This window comes from Taurulus bubalis (assembly GCF_910589615.1).
Source record: "Taurulus bubalis genome assembly, chromosome: 1".
Classification (NCBI taxonomy): domain Eukaryota; kingdom Metazoa; phylum Chordata; class Actinopteri; order Perciformes; family Cottidae; genus Taurulus; species Taurulus bubalis.
The window spans coordinates 30,269,595-30,292,528 of record NC_136589.1 but is presented as its reverse complement, the minus strand read 5'-3'; the positions used below and the strand labels follow the sequence as shown (position 1 = coordinate 30,292,528).

Sequence of the window (22,934 nt, the reverse complement as noted above, 5' to 3'; positions counted from 1 at the left end):
ACAGATTGTTTTGGCTGGCTTCTTCCTAACCTTGCTTGTTTGTCACAAATCCTTAATTCTAATGCTTTATTTTCTTTTACATTCGCCATTTTGTTTTCCCTGTGAACGATGCACAGGTTGTTTGCAACTACAGCCAATGAGCTGATAGTTGACATGATGTACATTGGATGAACAGTACTAATAATCCAACTATGCAAAGTTTCCAGATGCCGTACTTTCTATTTATGCTTTGTAGTAATTTCCATCTCTGTTCTTGTGTTGTTTTTTTCTCCAGTGTATGATAAGCAGGGCTTTCTGCTGCAGCTAGACACAAAACTGTGAGTACAAGTTTTTCTAGTAAACCCTTCTGTCATTTAATTGAACACTTTTAGCATTTCTCCATCATGTACTGTGTGGGATATGTCCAACTTGTTATATTTAGAACAGCTGAATTCCCAGTTAGTCTATGTGTCCATTAGTTTACATTTGTTTTACAGCTTGTTCAAATGATTACTTATTCATACAGGTTTGGGTTGATCAATTGGGAAACATGAAAACATAAACCTTTGACCAATAAATCTCACTTGATTTTGGTTAAATAAACACATAGCAACTCAGTAGGGATTTAACCAAAACCTGGTGACAAATGTACATATTTAATTGGTGGTCTGGGTTTACAGATTTGTTGTATTGGTGTTTCCCCCTTCATTCCAGAGTGGCTGTGGTTTGTCAGGCTGAGAACATGCTACATTGAGTTATTACGCAGCTGTCATTGTGTCAGCGTGTCTGTTGACATGTGTACAATTCCCTGAATTGGTTTGACATACTTGCTCTAAACTGCCATGATAAGGCCCTTTCTCTGGCCCCCCATTACCATACAGGCAATAATCATATGCTCCCATCACCACCCTGGCTCTCACAGGGCACGTCTGTCCACACTCTGCACACACACTGTAAGCACTACGTCAGCACACACTTCAAGGAGGTTTTCACATGGGTTCAGTTTGTATAATGCAACTCCTTAAATTATATCTTTAGTGTCATTAATTACTCCATTAGAGCATATGCGTACTATAGTGCCATTCATCCTCAAGCCAGTAATTAGTTTTGTGACCCACTGGTAGTCTTGATGGAAAAGTGGCCCCTAGATTTCATTCCCACCAAATCACTTACCAGCTTTAGGCTATTTAAGGCCAAGCTGCAAGTGAACAACATTTTAGCATATTTAAAGATATTCTATTGGTGTGGAAGAGTTTTAAATTGTGCACAAGCAGGCCCCAGACAACTGCCAACTCAGAATGGAGTTAAGACTCGGGCCTCCCGCCCTTTTCCGTGTTTATTTGAACTAGATTCATGGCATACATCAAGTTATTAATGGACATGCTAGTAATTGGGAGGTTCTAGTTTTAGCACTGCCAGGGTGATTATTTGAATAAGGCCCCTCTGATTTGTCTTGTCACAGACAGGTGATCTGCTGAGTTGTTGCTGAGATCTCTAACTTCCTCAGCAACTTGTCTCCCTATCTCTCAAGCAAATTGTTTGACGAGCTCAGTTTTTGAGGCTTAGAAATGTGCTAGTGATAACCAGTTACCACGATGTGTCTAATTTAATAGCTCCCTCTCTTCTTTAATGTACAGGCCACCAGAGTTGGCATACAAGTATGGCAACATCAGCGAAGGAGTGTGCAAGCCAGGATACGCAGCAGCCAAGATGACCGCCATCTATCCCAAGTGAGAAGGATTACTCTTCCTTTTAATTCTATATAACAGCATGGAGCATTGAATTCATTAAAAATGTTATATGCTTTAAGAACTTCACATGCACAATTGCAAGCTTCACAAACAAATCGTTTTATTGGATGTCAGCAAGAGAAAATCTAAAACTGTCACCCTAGCATACCAAGATGCATGATGTCACTCAAGCCAACTTGGCCTTAAGGGTTTTGAGTCAGAAACAGAGAAACCGTACATTCTTCTCCAATCTTCCCAAGTTTCTATCATGTTTCTATAATCTTCTACCCTACCACAAAACCCTGACTGTGTCCCTGTGATCCCCCTGTTACACAAAAGAACCATTGTCACCCGAGTACAAGGTCTTCCATCTTTCTCCTATCGATGCGATAGAGCCTTCGAGGCTTTCTCTGTGAACGACACCAACCAACTTCCTGTCTTGAGTCATCATGAGCTTCCTGGTACCCAGCCCACACGGTCCTCACAATCCTCCATGGCCCTCTCTGATGTCATTGGCTTTTGATTTTTCTATTTGCCTCTATTTGCCGCCCATCTCTGCTCGATCTATAGGGCATTGTCCCAGCAGCATTCTGGGAGCTAGGCTAATAGCGGGGCAATTTACCGCATTGCTGAACAATAGCTAATGGCACTTCAATGCAGGACTAGTTATGGGATAAACTTGCCATCCCAGTCCAAGAATAAGTATTGAACCCCATTTATCTATTGCCTCTAGATGCACAGTTAGGTTTAAAGCTTTAAAAAAATACAGTATACCAGTTCAACACCAAATTCCAATGCATTAGTAAACTTGGCATAATATATACAGTATATATTGAATAAATTGACAAACTAACAATAAACAATCGTCCGTGCTGTCAGCAGTAAATTGTAGCGCTGCTTAACAAGACAGACAAAGTAGTTTTGTGAAACTGCCCTCTACCTATCTGAGAGACTGTGTGTAACAATGTCCTCCCTCTTAATGACTTCCTCTAATCAGCTGCACGTGTCGGCTCAAAGTTCTGTACAACACAAAACCCCAGCGGGAGCCCAATGATTACTACCACCTTCCACCCAGTCACACATAGGTCAATGACCACAATTAAGGCTGCACTTTGTGCAAGTTTGTATGCATGAGTGTAAGTGTATGGTTGAACCTACACAACCGAGCAGTTTGTGATTTATCACGTCCTGTCTGAAAAGAAGTTAACCAATTAACATCTTGTTTGTTAACTCAGTCTGCGTCATACGTTTACCCGGCAAAAACAAACCAATTTAAATGTCCTTGTTAGCATTTTGTTAAAATAGGTGTGGCCTAAAGTTCAGCTGTTAGATAAAACCTACTTAACCTCTAACAGTGAGTCTTCTTGTGGCTCTCCCACTAATCATCTCCTGCTTCCTCAATGTTTGTCTTCTCTGAAGCCTTCTGCCCTGCAGAATACGATTTATCTCTCCCCCAAAAAACTGTTTGCATTGGAGCCCTAAATCAAGTGTTGGCAGTGAACTTGAAGCGGCACGGTTATGAAAATATTGCCAGTGAGAGATGGACCTAGCAAAGGAAATGAACACAATGCGTCCCTGCCTGTTGCCTGTTTTGGGAGCCCTGACTTTTTATTTAACAACAAGCAGCCCCCTGTCTCTCTGCTTTGTCAGGATGTCAGTGACTGATATTGGTCAGGGCTCAGTGACTTGCAATCGTCAATGAATCGTGTGTGTGTGTGTGTGTGTGTGTGTGTGTGTGTGTGTGTGTGTCTCTGTCTGTCTGGTGAAGAGGAGAGAGATTCATACATAACTCTGCCTCTCCTCTCAAGTCCTCTTGCTGCTTTAAACCTGGAGGATAATGAGGATATCAAAGACCGATTAGGGTGCTTGGAAGAGCTTTGAGCTAACCGGAAAGCCTCCCAATAATGTCTGCCATGTTTGGTCATTGAGCTTCAGAGCTCCACATATTTCTTGTGAACCCATGGCAGTGTTATGGGAACAAGCTATCCAAGATTCCTGTTGAGAAACAAGGGAGCGGGATGGTGTGTGTGTGTGTGTGTCCGTGTGTGTGTCCGTGTGTGTGTCCGTGTGTGTGTCCGTGTGTGTGTCCGTGTGTGTGTCCGTGTGTGTGTCCGTGTGTCCCCTCCTGATTCCAGTTTTAAATGCCTTTGCTAGACACTGTAGTCTGTTGGCTATAGGAGCCATAATTTATGGTTGGTGAGAAGGAAAAAACTGTTTGTGTGTGTGGGTCGGTGTGTGTGACAGCCATCAGCCCCTCAGCAAGATGCAATGGTTATGTTGCTGGTGGTCTGGTTTCTGCTAATCTCTGTAACTGTCTTCTAGCACAAACAAAATAATACACACCAGCTCAATATAGATCGCTCCCAGGCGCCTAGCATTGTCTCTCTGCTTTGTGTGCGTGTGTGTGTCTCCTGATTGATTATTTACATTTGACACGGAAACACATGGAGCGCCATGCATGTTAACGTCAGAAAAGAGACAACAAGAGTGGCTGTCTCTCTCTTCTCGTGCCCCCACCCCCTCAGTTTGACAGCGGGGTCATAAAAACAGACATTCATCATGGAGCCACACTTGCAGCAGTGGCACGCAGCCCAGCACTTGGGTTGCAGGCGTGACTAAGAGGAAATGGCTTCTTTTGATTTTAGAGCTGCAATTAATCAAAGTGGGGACACACTTACACTCATACAGGAACACATGATGAGTAAGAGGCAATGCTGGGAGTAGCAGTTCATAGGGGATTAAAAACACTGGTCACAGAGATGTTTTTTAATATCGAAGTCAATATGTTTTTAATGTGGAAGAATGACTTGCTTCTTACAGTCTGTTCTGTCTTGGGCACACACAGATATTTCATACTTGAGACGTAACCAACTTTTTACACTCTGATTCGGTTAATTTGAGGAAAAGCATTCTGGCATAAGTGTATTGTCCCAGCAGATGTATCAAAACGGTGTGTCAGCTGTGATCCAGGCCTTGGTGGAGAGGTTATGTTGATGGGTTATGCACTGTAGCCACCTTCTGTCTCACTCCCTGCCTCTCAGTTTTTATTACTTGCTTAGCTTTTGGCCTCCATGCTAATGTGTGTGCAGTCAATGCTTGGGAGCCTTTAGCAGGGGAGGAGTCGGGGATGCTGTTGGATTAACTCATCAGCCCTAGGGTCCCCCTATAGGGATACCCTAGGGCTTCTACAGGTGTTCTACAGCTCATATGACCTTGATATGAATACCAGCCCCTTTTATCCATGATCTCTAAAGAATCAGCAACTCCTTGCTTTTTTTAATTGTATTTTTGGTGCCTTCCCATCATGCCCCAGAGTAATACTGCACCTCTTTAGAAAGATTAAGACCTAAAGCATCCAAATAAATCTACAATAATAATCGTAATAAACACAAGCAATGACATGTTTTCAAGCCTTTCCAGTCCAAAAATCATGTTTTTCGGCTCAGAAATAAAGAAATGAGCAACTTGTACCTATATCTTGGTCACAACATGAACTAACTGTACTTAAAATGACCTTTCAGATGTGTTTGAGGAACAATGGGACCGCAGCACCTTGAAAAACAGAGAAAAATCCAGAAAAAACAGCATTTGCTTTCTCGCTGCTCGCGACTTCAATACTTTACACACAGCGATCTACCCACTACTAGAAGAATCGTACAGTCTCTACGTTACAGACGTAGTACTTTGAGCAAAATCCATTGTTAGGGGTACTAAATTAGCTAAATAGTGAAACGTTATAATCGCTCAGTCATGTTGAGCTTTCGTAATTATAAAAATATAACGATCTTTTTTTATATGTAGTCCATCGTTTCTTTTCTCACAAGGGTTTACAGTACTTTAGCCGTTTCAATTGATTAAATCGGACCTGTGGTTGATGATCTAGAAGCGTTTGAGTAAAAAAATAAACGCTTTCTCATCGCAAATTCAGTAAAAAAAAGCTCCGGGCGGATCAGATTAATGTCAGTGGAGCAAGTCATTTTGTTTATCTATTTGTGGCTTAAACTTTGCCCAGGTCATCAACACTACTGTCCCAGTCGGAGCAGGACTTATGGGAAGCCATAACGTCTCTCTATGGAGAGGGGGAAAAAGGTGTGGTGGGAGAATTCACAACAAAATAAATTATTCAACTTTCTCCTACTGTTTCTTTTCTGCGTCTCGTTGCAGATTCATGAAACCAGCACCCATGTTTCTTGATCGGAACTTCAAACGTCTGGCAAAAGTCACCAATTACTTACCTCCATTTGGATTCAAAACGCAAGGTAAGAACAGTTCATTCTATCCGTTACCTTGCATCCTACTGTACATTTCTTGAACAATGTAGTCAAGGATGGTGTGCATAAAAACATAAATTATAATAAAAAATTATATCTGATGTGCATGCATGCTTGTGTTAAGCCAAGACTGTTCTTATTGCGGCTGTATCTCCGAGGTTTAGATGCTGTGTGGAAGCTTTTATGGCCTGCATGTTACAGTTTTTGTGCCTGCGTTGCATCTTATATTTTTTATGCGTTTTATCATATTGCCCAGATGATTTACAGTTTTGGTCTTAAGTTTCCAATTGACACTTGGGTCAAAAGGTGATGAGATAAAAAGTAAGGGCTCCTTCATAGATGTAACTTGTGAGATGAGTTATCCTGTAGCCTGATATCCACACTGAAGTGTCATTTTGTGGACAGCGGCCCAGAGATATGAAACCAAGCTAGTTATTTTGTCCAAATACCTGCTCTCTTTCAACTCTCTTCAAAGTTTTACTCTGATGGTTCAGCAGTGGATAATGCCAATCTCTTGCCACTTTGAACTCTTCATCATTTGGTGGTGGCTGGTGTTTTTGGCAGAATATAGGCAGGTTTGTTACTCTGCTTGTCCTGAGTCGAGAGAAAGTTAGATGGGTGCAACATTGGAAATTCCAGAAGCAATGTCTAATACATTATATCTCCTCACTATTTCCTATGGGCAAAAACCAATGGAAAACATATAGGCAGCTGGTACATTCATTTCATTTGGTCATGGTTTAAGTGATGATTTAAATTGTTCTCTGGTTAATGTGCTTTCCACAGCTAATCACCTCACCTGGCCGCAAACTCTGGCTCAGCCTGCGGTATAACCTTCTGTGTTCATAACCCTCCTATTGTACCATGCCCATAGGTCAGAATGTATGGATATATTGTAGTCATTGTATGTACAGTCTAGGCACCGTAGGCTTCTGTGTTCGTCCCAATAATAACTTCATCAGTGATGTTCATTTGTTTGTGAGATGAATTCTATCTTGGGACCAGGGGACTCGTATGTCTCCCAACACTCCAACTTTTAATGTTTCCACTCACAGTGCTTGTACTTGTTCCCTGACCTTAACACACTCCAGCACTTCAGATATCAAACTAGAACACAATGACATGGGAAGTGAAGAGATAACATTAAGCTGGCTTCAGTGACATGCTCTGCCACATATTTTCCAATACTTAAAAGCAGAAGGTACAGTGAATGTTACCTTTGTCTTCTGGCAGGTTCTCTGCTGTCATACGCACACACACGCACACATGCACACACTGTCTCAGTTGCCATCAAAAGAGCACTCCCTGTGTGAGTGTTACACCTGGTTTCTGTTTTCTCAATGAACTGCAATGGCAGTCGGTTTTCCTTTATAGTGGTACTCATGTGGAGAGATGATACGTGTGGATCTTGAATAGAACGCCACAAAGGATTCCAAATTGGGAACATGGAGTGGTGGTGGAGGTATCTTTGGCACACATCAACCACAGTAGAGAGCAGCAAAGCTGTGTTGATTTTGGTCGGAGAAGAAAAAAGAAAAAAACTAGTATTGAGTAAAAGCTTATATTTTGCATCAATTGTTAAATATTATTCAGACTATATATAAAATGAAATATATCAACATTTACACAATGCTTTCAACATATGCATCACAGCCCTTTACACAAGCTCTGCCTCAGTCACATGATCACACTGTTGATGCAGTTCACTGCGCTATCTTCTTTGTAACGTGAGACGAGCGCAGGTGCACAAGAGTATGAATACATTGGTAAAATAAAATGTCAGTCGAGAGTCTTGCCAAGACTGTAAAGCTTTTGACGAAGGAGTATTGAACCTCCTTGAAGTGTGATTTGTAGAACTATTTGCAAGTGAAGTGGTGCCCTCATCAGCTTATTCAGAAGATTGATTAATCATATTACTGGGCCATTGTGTTTTCACTATGCACGTATTTGTTGCGCGCACGCACATGAAATATGGTTAGGTCGAACATGATTTGGCCAAAAGGACAACTAGTGCCTACAGATTTTCAGTCTTCAACAATGTAATCAACATGATGCCACCATGGTCCCTACAGCTGTGTTTCAGGATTGTTCAGTTATTAATATACTTATCTTAGTTTGATCAATCACAGTAGTGCCTGCCTGAATAACCCTCATCATTATGATTTTTTTATTATTATTATTATTATTATTATTATTTATTATTGTTTAGGCTACATGCTTTCCAACAATGCGTCTGTGTTTGTGTTACACGATGCTTCCGGCATTCCTCAATGTTACCAGTAAAGATTGTTGTCATTTCAAGAGTTCCATGTTGGACCAATGTCTGAACCTACAGCCATTTGTCTTCAGCTCCACCACGAGACATACTTTGCTGAAATGTTTACCCCGGGTACTTATAATAATTAGCTTCCATGTCGTCCACTGGAAGAGAGTCCTGCCCATTGTGATTTTTCACTTCTCACCCGCTTGGATCCAGGTGTGGTCCTCGGCCTTATGTTTATGCTGCTCAGGGTGATGCTTGACGCCAGACATCGACACCACATCCAAACAATGGGCTGTTGCTCTGCTCTCCTCTCCTCAAAAGGTTAATCATTAGGGTCGTTAGCCAGGGTGAATTGGGCTGTAATATGTCTTACAAACTGCTTTGAGGCCCCAGTCTAAACTCTCTTGCTCTCACTCTCCCTTTTTTTTTGCTGTTTCTCTTGGCCCCTTTTTTATTATGTGCTTTAGTATGTGCTATATGGTCATTATATTAAGTGAAAATGCCTCATTTTTTGACGCAGCAGGGATTTTTTTTCAGGTTGGATGCAAATACAGCAAAAATTATTAACTGTCATCAGTAAATCCAAATAATCCTTCTATGGTGCTTCCGCATACTACAAATGTAACGTGGATCTGAGATGGTAACAGTTGAATATGCGCATTTAGGATGTCATTGTTCTGAATTATGTATATAAGTATGAGAGGCCTAAAAATGGTCAGGGGAAGGGAGAAATGCATATCATATCTAATGCAGGCAGCATGACTCTAGCAGAATACCCCTTAGAACATGGCAGGAATGTGTGCTATGGCTAAACATCCCCGTTTCTCACCCTGCGATCAGAGGGGTGCTGGCCACGCAGGGAGACGAGCTCAACATCGCCCACTTAACCAGCAGAATGTGCTTGTTTGAAAACAGCATTCCTCTCTGAGTGCTTTTATGGGAGAGTTTCTACATACACACGCATACCACCCTGAACCCTGTATGTCTGTTTCTCCCAGATTCACTCCTCAAGAACACAACAGCTTTATTCTCTCCATAATCCCTTCATTGGTATTCCTGAAGGCTGATTGGTCACTCCTTATCTGTGACTGAATAAACGGAGAGAGGTGTTCTCCTCCCAACTGTCTTAAGACCACCTAGATTGCTATATCTCTAGTGGTATGTCCAAGTCCTTGGCAGTTTGTTAGTCTTTTTAACGAGCAATTCCCTCAGTTTCAGATTTTCAAATATTTCGTTTTCATTATTGGTATCACCTCATGTGTGATTTTCAACTGATGCACTGCTCCAGTGACAGACCCTGACGATTGTTTTCTGGTCGAGATTTGACACTAGTTGTATTTATCCAGTCTCCCATTCATAACAAATTGCTGTGGGCAATAAAATAACCTGCACAACTATTTACAATTGGTATGGTCATGTAAGACGTGCAGTGTATGTGACAACCTAATACAAGTTATTTCTTTGTTTTGTCTCTGCAGAGAGAATCATAGACAGCATTTTAACTGCCATGAAAAATTATGGACTTGGAGAGGAACTGGACAGGTAATTATTGCTACTCGCCAACATCAACAGGTGTTCTTGTTTTTGTTTATCCATAACTTCCTAATGTCCCCAACTGACCCTCCTGCCCTGCAGTCTCGGCTGTAAAAGATGCATCATTGTAGGCAATGGGGGAATCCTGTTCAACAAGTCTTTGGGCTCCCGTATAGATGACTACGATGTCGTAGTGAGGTAAGATGAATGTCTGAGCAATTTGTAATATATATAAGCTATACAATACACAAGGAAAAACGATACCAACGGGAAGGAATCCATACCATTTGTGATATTTAATACACCCTAATTTAAAGAACACCTGATTTAAGTCCATAAACGGTAGATGATGAATCAATAAAAACTCCCTTCTGTGCCAAGGAATTTTCCTAAACAAAATTCCACTCACTTTTTTTGTTCTGGCAGGTTGAATGAAGCTCCGGTAAGCGGTTATGGCAAAGACGTGGGGACCAAAACCACCATTAGGATTACCTATCCAGAGGGCGCTATCCAGAAGCCCGACAATTATGAAAAAGATTCACTATTTGTCTTTTCCGCCTTCAAACCACTGGATTTCAAGTGGCTCAGACAGATGGTCTTTAAGGAGAAACTGGTAAGAATGCTTTTTAAATCATTAAGGAATGAAAGTGAAAATCTTTAACTTATGAAACGCACAATCCCAAAATATATAGGAATGGTACCTCACAGCCACTGAACACCATAGGTGTTTCAGCAGGCTCTCTTTCTAATTTAGGATTCTTTCACATTATGCCTGTATACACTTGGCGTGCAAGCACTGCAGATCATTTCTATTTCTCTGGATCTCTGTCAGAATGTCTGAGTTATGTATTTAGTTTTCGCAGAACATAGCAGTCTGATCACATTCTGTACATTCCTTCCTGTGGAAATGCAAAATGTCTTTTTAAAAGAGTTCGGAGAACATGAAACTCTTACTATAATGGGGATATTTTGAGATGTTTGATTGCGTAATGTGAAAAGGACTATTAAGAAATACCAGCAACTAGCACAAAAGTTATTTTTTCTTTTTCCTTTGGTCATTTTCTGCATGATACTTTGCCATTTTTTCATATTATGAGTTCTCTCACATGTTTTGATGTTGCTGAACTAATAATTATAAAGTGGAAATGGCTTATATCCGTCCGGGTCAAATTGATCACTATATGCGGATGATTATCAATCCAGGTTTTCTTTATTTTTCATCAAGATTGCCATCTAGTTGACATTAGTATATCTATTACAAAGTAGTAAAGTAATGCTATGGACAGCCTTGCTATTTATAGGCTTACTGCAAATTCTTCTGCCTTCTCCGTCACCAAGGGCTCGTTTGGCGTGAGGATATGCTGGTTTTTGCTTAGCTATGTGTCACTGCAGTGTGTGCGGTGCATGCAGAGGAACGGTGCCTGTTGGCCGTGGCTCCTCGCTCTCGGGGGGCCGTTTTTCTACATGTGAATGCCCGTGCTGCGGTGGCACAGCACCATACAGGATCGGCCGAGTTTCGCATTTCGGGGGCATTACGTGACCAGGCATTATCGATCCACTTGACGAAGGCAGCTTCAAGCACAGATGGTTTCCCTTTGCACATTTGTTTTTCATTGATTTCAATGTGCATGCTGTAACAGCCTCAGGTAGTCAGCTGGAAAGCAGATGGGTTACTGTCTGTGAGGCAATTGGGGAGTAAAGGAAGTAAAGCAAAAAAAATAACGCTAGCCCACCAGTTTTAAAATGTTTTTCCATATGTTAGCATGTATTTAAGCAAATTATTTAAAGGGCATTTGTCTAGGAATTATTCTGTCTAAGCGTTTTGATCCATATAAGTGATTAATTTACCTCTTAACAAATCCTTTGTGTGTCCTTCAGAACTGTATGATTGTCTCAGTGGATGTGAATTAATCGCAAGGGTTGAACTGAACGACAGAGCTGGCTTTCCCTTTATCTTTCTAAGTACAGAAGGCAGGCAGTCATATTTAATGACCCCTGTGTCCCACTTTATCTATTGACACTAAAAAAGCTCTCATGAGCACTTTTCATATTATTCTCGATTAACAGTCTTGAGTATCTCGGAGATTATTTTGAGTCTATTCAACTCTAGGACAATGGGAGCTCAATGCTTAAAATAAAGGTTGTTATATTATAAAGAACCATAACCGTATTTTTACACATTTAGCACATTGTATGTATGTATGTATGTATGTATGTATGTATGTATGTATGTATGTATGTATGTATGAAAAAAAAAAAAAAAAAGAATGTAGTGGTAAATTCAAACTTCAGAGCATTATTATAGCAGTAAACAACCTCTTTAGCAGCAAATGAAGTCCCTCTCCCTCTGTGTGTTGTAAGCTGAGCTTCTCTGTGCTTTGTTAATGTAGTTGGGACAGCCCTGGGTGCATGTTAGTGCACATGAGTCGCAGTGTGTGTGCCCGCAGTACAGAGCAGCGACGACACTGCCCTCATAACGCTCGTACACACTGTGAGCTCTGTCGGCACGGTCAACCGTCGTTGTTTGCACTGTTAGAACTCTTACCTGCTAGCCGTCATCTCAGCCATCGCCATGTTGAGAGCTGTGTGGAGTCAATTTAGGAATCATAGATATGCTGGACATTTTGAGTTTAGGGACCTTTGAATGATGTGTAAAACATGTTTATTTCATACAGTACTAGCCCTTACTATATCTAAATTATGAATACCGTATTTTTCTCAGGCAAATGTCGCCGCAATATATATACATTACCGGTAGTGAGATGTGTTATTGAGGTACTGTGTGTGTGTGTGTGTGTGTGTGTGTGTACCTCATATATATATAATGTACCTCAATAACACATCTCACTACCGGTAATGTATATATATTGCGACGTCTTACAGCAGTAGTAGCCACACTTTCAAAATTTCTTGTGAAATTTTCTAGTTTGTTTTGCTCTCTTCATGCCGAAACCCCAGTTAAGTGAATGGGACAATTTCTCGCCGTTTTTTGGGAAAACGGCCGGTCGAATCTCTTAGAAAAGTCATAGCACACGATTCCCGATCAGGCCGCACGTTTTGATGTATTTTGACGCATGTGCTGGCAACGCTGCGGGAGGAGATACGCGCCAAAGTTTTTGTGGGACTATGATTATTATTATTATTATTATTATTATTAAGCCCGCAGGAGAACATGAAGTGCGCTTGCTGCAGGGGTCTATGACCCCTTGCAGCTGAAGCCACACTTAATAACAGAAAAGGGTTTGAAACTGCAAATTTAGTTAATTATATAGAATACGCTTTCTGTTATTGTTGGCGCAAATGGGCTAAACCAGGGGTTTCCAAACAGTTAAAATACAACTTTAAAATCCTTAAAGATTGTACACAGGCCGAATATCTAAACTCAGTTTGTGAGGGATGCCTCGGTCTAATATGGCAACCAATAATTGGGGAAACCTGCTTTATTATCCAGTGCAGCTGTGTGACTATGAGGGAGCAACTGCCAGCTGGGCTTTTTACAAGGTGACATTTATCAAAATCACAAAGTGGAAAGGACAGTATCATTATAATAGGGTGTGGAAACGGCATACGATGTCAAGCTGAAACAAGTGATAATGTGAAGTTGGATTAAAGGTTGAGAGAATAGAGGAAAGCTAGATGGAAAGGATCAAGTAAAATGGGCTAAAGAGATGATAGCTGGGGAAAATAAAATGAGCAGTGGAAGGTAACGGTAAAGTAAAATGGAGGAAAATGGCTTGCTTGGCTGGTTGATGGCTTCTTCAGCCTTTGATAGGGCTCAGATTTGTCTGGTATGTCAAAAGGAGAGGACAGTGGAAATGGCTGTTCGGGGATAATTGATCTGGCCCCTGGCGTCCGACTCAGCGCTCTTTGATCTGCTGAGGAGGAAAGAATGTTTCTCATAGGTTAAAAATCAGGGAACATAAAAAAAAAACAGTGTTTGGTCAGCCTTGATGATATGGAAGAACTGACAGATGTGCAGAGATTCCATTTTTGACTGGTTAGTCTTTTTTATATACATCTGCAATAGTTAATTTACTATCCTAGAAATATACTACTATATCTAAATTTTTCCTGGGCAATTGACTTCACTTACACTACCGTTCAAAAGTTTGGGGTCACCCAGACAATTTCGTGTTCAATCTCATTTGATTTATTTATCAAATGAGTTGCAAAATGAATAGAAAATATAGTCAAGACATTAACATGGTTATAAATAATGATTTTTATTTGAAATATTAATTTTGTTTTTCAAACTTTGCTTTTGTCAAAGAATGCTCCATTTGCAGCAATTACAGCATTGCAGACCTTTGGCATTCTAGCTGTTAATTTGTTCAGGTTATCTGTAAAGATTTCACCCCACGCTTCCTGAAGCACCTCCCACAAGTTGGATTGGCTTGATGGGCACTTCTTGCGTACCATACGGTCAAGCTGCTCCCACAACAGCTCAATGGGTTGAAATCTGGTGACTGCTCTGGCCACTTCATTACAGACAGCATACCAGCTGCCTGCTTCTTTCCTAAATAGTTCTTGCATAATTTGCAGGTGTGCTTTGGGTCATTGTCCTGTTGTAGGAGGAAATTGGCTCCAAACAAGCTCTGTCCACGGGGTACGGCATGGCGTTGCAAAATGGAGTGATAGCCTTCCTTATTTAAAATCCCTATTACCTTGTACAAATCTCCCACTTTACCAGCACCAAAGTACCTCCACCATGCTTGACAGATGGCGTCAGGCACTCTTCCAGCATCTTTTCACCTGTTCTGCATCTCACAAATGTTCTTCTGTGTGATCCAAACACCTCAAACTTTGATTCGTCTGTCCATAACACTTTTTTCCAATCTTCCTCTGTCCAATGTCTGTGTTCTTTTGCCCGTATCATTCATATCTATCTATCTATCTATCTATCTATCTATCACGCAACAATTTAGCCTTTCTAATAAGAATGCGAGCTTCAGGACTGGCAGGTTAATTTAAATGATCATTTAGATTAATTCAATTACTATAGCTCTTATGTTATAATTTAAAAGCTTGTTATGCTCGGCCATTAATCCTTCAAAGGGAGTGTCCTGTAGATTTGAGCACAAAAGTAGCATAAAAGCAGAGACAAATGCTGAAATGATTACCTTTCTTTAAAAAAGTATTGAAAAACAAGACACGCCCCTAAGAGGTTAATTGGTCGTTATCTCCTAAACGCAATAAAAAAATCAAAAAAATGTTTAATCCAGTCTTGATGATACAGCTCCAATCATGCAATTTCATGTTTTTAACTATTTTCCCCTCTTTACAGGTATCTAAATCAAATCAATAAAAGGTAACTTTGTGAGAGTTATGGTACATACTTTGGGATAAACGGCAGGATATCCTCACCAAGTAGCAGCAAGCATCGCTCCCGCTTCAGTCCATCCCAGTGGGAGATGTAATGTAGCTGAGGCTAGCTGTCCTTTGGGAGCTTTGACGCGTCTTGGTCCGGCACGGAATTTATTTGTGTAACCTGCTCATTTACAGCTGCAAGGGATGCAAAACCTTTTCACTCTCCTTCTGCGGTTATGAAAGAAAGTGTATTTTCTTCTTCTCCTTTAAAAGGTTAGTGGGTGGTGCACGGTTGTTGGCAGCCGCAAGTGACTCATCCAGCCAGTTGTGAGAGTGCTTGACAATCCTGCGCTATTGTGCCTTTTTCAAATGCCTACAGCACAGTCTTGGATGGTTGAACAGAATATAAATTACAGAGCCGATTTACCAATCTGTTATTTAGTGTTTTGTACACTCTCACAAACACAGACTCAAAAACTCCTACTCACTCACACACGCAGTCCAGATTTGCAAACCTGATCATGGTCCTCATCAGATCTTAGACTTGCAGACGCAGCTCTCCTGCTGAACGTGTCTTGCATTTTAGATCAGTGAAGCCCTCTACTACATATACAATTGCTATACTGCAGCACCACAGGGCTTCCATCTTCCCCAATCCCTCATTATCGCAGGTCTACTTGATTATGATTCAAATTTGTCACTCTGCGATAAAGTCCGACCCCACATACGCAGCCGCCTGGTTGATTGCCCGTTACATACTGTTTACAAATGTGCTCAAACTCGATTTCCACAATTGTCGATATTCTTGTTTTACCTATTTGTGTAGTTCTCTATTTTGTCCGCATGCACAGCACACGCTCACGGTTCATGCACACACAGCCGCAGTTGTTTGTATATGCGGGGATATTTTCAAACAGAGCCGGCGAAAGATATACAGCCGGTGGTAAACACTGGTTCGAAGGTGGAGTGCCGGTGTTCTATCTTTCCTGTTTGTTTACAGGAGCTCTCCCTGCTCTCTAAAGGCCAGAGAAATCAATGATGGATTGAGACAATTTGAGGAAGAGATTGCTTTTCCTTTAATAGAAATACAGACGGGGGTTCAGAAATATCAAAATATTGTAGTGAAGCCAATATTTTAAAAACATTTCACATCTCTTGGGCAATGGCAGAAATTCAGCAAGTCATTATCACAATAGCCCATTGCTTCACATCACTGAGAAATTACCAAATCTCCTTTCTGCTTGCATATTGTTTTGAAGCATTTTCTAGTGTTAATCTCTATGTAACAACTAGGTTTTTCCAGTTTCTAGACATGTCATTTTAACTCTATCATTGAAGACACACCATAGGACAGAAATAACAGCTATATGTCTCGATTTTAAGTCTAAACATCTGTGCAGAAGCCCAAAGTAGCATGCATACATGTATTCATAAACATTTACATACTTGTAAACATGGATTTTGAACATGATCCAAGTGACTAACATAAGGTCCGGATGTCACTGATTACCATGAGTGTTGTGTTTCAAAAATGACTCACCTACCTGCCCTATAATGACCAACACTCAGACCTGTACTCTGGGTTCCTGTTCGTAGTGTGTTCTAACTTCTGATGCAATGGATGTTGGCTTTATTGCAAGTTGAAGGAAGTTTGACATGTCAGAAATGGGTCACCAGAGGGATTCGTTCGTTTTTTGAGTCTGATGCCAGCAGGCCCTGCCAGTGAAGACATGAACAGTCTTCAGGGTAACAATGCTGTCAAGTGTTGGCACTGTTTTCATGTTTGTCGTCATGGGCGTGTGGAGACGAGGGTTTCACACACTGGATATCCTAGGAGAAGCCACAAAAAGAGAAACCACTGTGACCTCAATGAGGGCAGATGTCTTGGTATGTGTTAAGAAAAGCAAAGGCAAATTGGCAAATGCTTCAGATTCCTGGCAACAAAAGGCAATAAAATAACCAAAGCTGTATAGAATTGTACCTCTCTGATTTTAGAAACCGCAATCCCCTGCTGCGCATCTCAGCATTTACCAGCTATTTTCAACATTCTTCCTGAAATGGTTCCTCTTCAGTGGAGCACTTATGTGGTGAGACACTGCAACTTGTAAACTCAAAGGTCTAACATGTACACAGTGCTAATGACCTCCAGAACAACCGTAATTGTGATCGTTAGCAGTTCGGGGCTGCCGTTTTTGTTTCCAAATTGCTCCAAATCTACCTTCCGGAACCCAGTCCATCTCGTTTGAGTCATCCTCTCCCTGAACATCAAACACAACCACATTCTCAGACAGCCAGATAGAGCTGAATTGTTGGATGGCTGCTTGTCGAGGAAGGACGGACATCTGTGTCATTCTAGCCGTATTATGAGATTATTCTGGAGAACACATGAGAATAGGTGTATAGGCATATACTGTATCTGGTGACAAGATTGTCTGGCTTTATTACATTCAATTCAGTTCCATTTATTTTGTATAGCCCAAAATCAAAAATTCACAAATTTGCCTCAAAGGGCTTTACAATCTGTACACATACGACATCCCTGTACTAGGACATTAGATCGGGAAAAACTCCCCAAAAAACAGAAAAAAAATTTTCACTGGTTCCACAGAAGAGGAGCTTGATAACTGTAAGTTCTGGCTCCCATCCTAGTTTTTAAGACTCTAGGAACCACAAGTAGCCCCACATTCAGTGAGCGCAGCTCTCTAGTGGGGTAATGTGGCACTATAAGCTCCTTAAGATATGATGGTGCATCACCAATTAAGGCTTTGTATGTGTGGAGAAGGATTTTAAATGTAATTCTTGATTTTTACAGGGAGCCCACGCAGAGCAGCTAATACAGGAGTAATGTATTCTCTTTTCTTAGTTTTTGTTAGTACACGAGCTGCAGCATTCTGGATGAACTGGAGAGATTTAAAAGACTTATTAGAGCAGCCTGATAATGAGGAGTTACAGTAATCACATTTGACCGACAGTGCGGAGTTTGTTTGTGTTTGTTTACACTGAAAGGCTTTTAAAGCCACCTGTAGTAATCTAGCAAATGTATAAGTTTGTGTTCTTTCCTCTCATATTACAGTTCTGTTCAGTGCTCCACATTTCTACACTTTTCACATTGTCCCCCAGGAACTTTTAAACTAAGCTATCTGCTTCATTTAATGCATAAAGCCATTTTTGTTTGATGCTTAGTTAAGTTTCATTGGCCTCACTGAAACCAAACCACACTGAAAACCATAAACGCAAGGCTGGATGATAAGTCCAGGCTCTAAACCAACCTGTTTCTTATTTAGGTATTTTACACTTTTTTTTTTTTTTCCTGTTTGCTGCAACCGTAAAGAATGCATGTCGTCATGTTTATCCCCAGCATAATTTAAGTCTCCGCCACCACAAGCTCATCGTTATCTTCTTAAATGTCTAGTAGTTTTTGTACATGACATTAATTGTGCTTAGATGTTTTTAGCACAGCTCTATTAGGGGAAAATACGGTATAGTTATTTTTTCCATTTTAGCATTCATGTCATTGTTCTTTACTATATCTCAGTTCACATCACTTTTTCCTTCGGTTTGATCCCTCACTTGTCTCACAGTAGGTCTTGTCCTCGCCCTCTGACATTGTCTTGCTCTGATCCTGTGCTTTAAGCTCCTTAAGTGATGGTTTGTATAGCTGTGATTTCCCTACAGCTGTGAATTCACAAGACAAATATACTTAGTCCTTGCAAAGCTTTTTTTTTTTTAACTGACAACACTGAAAGAGAAACTGAGTGCTTTTATGCTATTGGTGTGCTTTCAGTGATGCATTTACCTGATTTTGTACCAAATCCACTTTGGAAGCAAAGCAATGAAATTGACATTTTCTATGTTAACCATGCTTCCATCACATTTTCCAACGTTTATATTAGTTTGAGGTTTAAATGGTGCTCTCATTACATCATCTTGTTCTGCCCTCTTCTTGGTCTCTTGATAGTGGTTCAATGGCACCTGACTGGATAATTAGTGCCACCAACTGTCTGTACCCCAACTCCTAATATTCACATAACAATGGTGGATGGAAATGCACATCATTTCACATTTTTCTTTTGGGATAAATTTGGATGGAAACTTAACTAATGTCAACACAAGTGGAATTGTAACATCTCGGCTTACTTGCCTCGGACTGAGTGATGTCGACCTCTCTACGGTATATCTCCTTGTATTGCAAACAATTAACTTTCCCAGGTCAAGGTTGTTTTAACAGGTGCTTTATCGGAGCACACGGCCTTGCGCACTCACTTAAATCTAATAATCCAGACCAATTTATCCATAAAACTGTCATAGAAGAAGGGAAACAGCCATTTCCTCTCTCCATAGCCCAGCATGGAGAGCCCAAACACTGTGTGTGTGTGTGTGTGTGTGTGTGTGTGTCAGGGCTTGGTGAGTACGTGGTGGAGCAGCACTCTGCAGCTTCCTGTTCTCTTATGGTCAAATGCCACTGGCTCAACAATGTTTCTCTTGACAAACTAATACACACTCGTGTAGAGCTTAGCGGTCAGTCCGCAGTGGAAGCCACATCCTGTTCCCTGGAGGCTATTTGCTTTAAACTACTTTTTGTTGTTTAAGTCTTTGACAAAAGGTTCCACTGTTGCTCATAATGTATACGTTCGTTTTAACCTTTGTTTCACTAGATACGGCTTATTATTAAAACTCACTTTGCAGCTCCTCTGGAGTAGTTTAAGAGCTAAATGAGGATGGAGTGTTATCATTAACTTGACCTCCCTTGTCCAGATCCTAACGGATGGTTTGAGTTGGTGACTTTTTTTTTTTTTTTATGTAAGCAACTTCCCACATTTCTAAACTCATAACAGTGCCCACAACCTCCTAATTGTTCTTACATTTCTCCAAACCACCTGTACTTTGCCATTTGTCTGAATACCTTCAAAGAGATCCCCACCCCGTGACTACCTACATGTTGGGTCATTGCTGTGTAAAGCGAGGGGCGTGTGTTGTGTGTCATTAGCTTCTCTCCTTCCTAGAATAAAGAAAAAAATGCATCACTTTCTTTTATTTGGTGTACACAGACGCGCACACATCCAAACAACGCGGCTAAATAGATTCCTGGCAAACACAAGCTGTGTTGACAGGAGAGATGAGCTGCTGTTCCTGTCGCAGCTTGCTGAAGGCACAGAGCTGGGCCCACGTTCAAAAAGAGCCGCCACTGTTGAAGCCACAAAGCCAGGAGACTTGTTGCTACTGCCTCTGCCAACACACACACACACACACGCACAGTCGTGCATTCTGTATCAAAGGCGGCTCTGCTGATTCTTGACTATTTGAACAGGTGATTCCCATTTACATGCTGACCGTATTGGCTTCATGCCTTTTAGGAAGTCACTCACACTGTGCGTTGGTAGCACATCCATTTAATTTACCATTGGAAGTACTGCTGTAAAGGGGACATATCTGTTGGAGGTTTGATTGTGACAATTACAGTAGCATGATCTAGATATCTCCCCTATCCAGATCAGAGTTGCATAATAATCTTGAGATGGCTCTGCCGGATTGTCTGACAGGTTGCCCTAATGACTGATAATGATTGCTTCGTGAAATAAGACGGGAGGTTTCGCAGAACACCCTCAGTTTAAGGCGTGATCTGAACTATTTCCTTTCAAATGCCATATTAACCCATGGATGTATGATAGGGAGACAATAATGGCAAATACTTGATGTATAGGGAGTTACCGTGCATTCTTTGGAGTAGTTGTGTCTCCCCCAATGCTGATAAAAGACTAATTTGTCCCCCAGTGGAACATATGTTGGATGTCCTTTTTCGGGGAAAAAATGGCATCGTTTGTTTCAGTGTTTGATTCTTCAAAATGGAGACGGATAAATGTAATAACGATATAGTGCTGAAATGATACCGTCCTTCATATTTATCAGACCCCAACCTTTTCCACTACAACTAATGAAACCTCTAAGAGGAGTACTGTAAAGCACTCTACACTCCAGGGCAGCTTCACCCCCACTGCTTGATTCTCTTCCTACCAGGAGTCGTAATTACTGATGTCCTGCGAACCCCTTGCCCTGACTTCATCCATTAAAGGCCGAAAGCCATTTCCCTAATCAATGTTAGTAGGGGTCTGGCTTCTGGTTGGCTTCTGTGTTTTATGTCAGTGTTACAGAGGATAATCTCACTTTGATGTTGAGTTGGCAAATTGCAGTTGGCTGTCCACCATCATGTGAATGTTAGTTTTGTGTTTTCTGCACATGGCTCTGACCTTGCAGAGAAAAACAGTGCAGTATTTATCTTGACAATGACTAATTCACAATCTTCTGTTTTTCCTCCCCTCTTCTTTCCCTATGTTACTATCCATTTCCTTGCCAATACTTCAGAGGGGTACAGAGGGTTTTTGGAAGTCGGTGGCTCACTATGTGCCTCGGGAGCCAACAGAGATGAGAATCCTCAATCCCTACTTCATCCAGGAGGCTGCCTTCCAGTTCATAGGACTGCCCTTCAACAATGGCCTCATGGGAAAAGGGGTAAGACACATGCAGGCATCAATGTAGCAGTCATGAAAAAGGCGCACACCCATAAATTGGATTGTGTAACCAACCAAACGGAGAAATCTATATGCTTCAGCGAACAAGTGTTTTACATTTTATATTCTACACACAGCACAGATATCAGCCATATTACTCTGAAGCCAAGGTTGTCTGACGACGGCATTGCCCTTCAATCACACATTTGTCTTTTTACACAATTGGTGGAAGGAAACATACAAAATGTTTCTGAAGGCATTCATTTGATCAGATATGCCAAAGCCATTTAATTGGAATATACTTTTTTGTCAAGATGTATAGGATCTGCTCTTCAGTTGTATTTCACTTATTAGTGTATTTGTGCCTTAAATCTTGTTTCTGGAGTAGGTTTTTAACCACAAACATATGTTGATGACCAACAACAGAAGTACAAGGCAGACAAATATAAAGTAATGTTGTTTGTATTTAAGTATTATTAAGTTGGGTGGTGAAAAATATTGTTTGAGAATTGAAGAAGACATGAGGCGTGCATCACCATAGCTCTGCCCTCTGGGGCCACCAGAACACCCCTGCATGAACTCCACTCAGCAACATGTGTTCAACATGTGGTCATCTGGTGTTTGTGTGTGTGTGTGTGTGTGTGTGTGTGTGTGTGTGTGTGTGTGTGTGTGTGTGTGTGTGTGTGTTGGCCATTTGTGTGTGCACATTTGTGTCTGGGTGTTTGTAGTGCTGTCTCATACAATACAGGCTGCCGAGTTGTATGATTTGGCACATTCTTTCCCCAGAACACTTTCCTGTCTATCTTCTGACCATCGTAGTTTATAGCGTGTGTGCGTATGCGTGTGCGCGAGTATTAAAACACGCAGTAGGGGGCTGGCCAGCTGCTGGCTCAGCTCCACCTACCCTGAGGGCTGCAAATCAGGGTAATGATTTAAATGGGGCCTCCCTCCACTCTTTCTTCTGCACCCACTTTTTTTCAACCCCCCTCTTGTTCTCCAACATCCACACACAGCCTCTGTACCCCCCAGATCTCTGGCTGCCCTCGGCGGTTAGGAAGCACAGTTCAACCCTGTAGATCACGGTGTCGTAGCAGGGGTCTGCAGGGTTTTGCGTAATAGTTAATCACCAAGTGCTCAAAGTCAGTTAGCTGCGGTGGAGCAGAACAAAGACGGAGGTACAAAGGAGGGAGGGAAGCAAATACATGAGGGATCAGACATGCATCTCTGAACTTGCGTTAAAAACCGTGATTGGTTTCAAAATGGTCTGAAAATGATGATACTGCACATGCTTTTGTCAACATGATTCAGTTAGTATAAAACAAATGTTAATCAACAAATGCCCCTT

General features: G+C 41.3%; 1 protein-coding gene across 1 annotated transcript in view; it reads left to right on the top strand.

The window, feature by feature from the left end:
- st3gal3b (ST3 beta-galactoside alpha-2,3-sialyltransferase 3b) overlaps window positions 1-22,934 on the top strand; it is a gene marked incomplete at both ends in the record, with an annotated part of 35,328 nt that overhangs the window by 7,732 nt on the left and 4,662 nt on the right. The window contains 7 exon segments of the mRNA XM_079227032.1: window positions 275-317; window positions 1,617-1,709; window positions 5,874-5,968; window positions 9,722-9,785; window positions 9,879-9,974; window positions 10,203-10,389; window positions 21,444-21,590. Coding sequence (XP_079083158.1) covers window positions 275-317; window positions 1,617-1,709; window positions 5,874-5,968; window positions 9,722-9,785; window positions 9,879-9,974; window positions 10,203-10,389; window positions 21,444-21,590 — 725 coding nt within the window.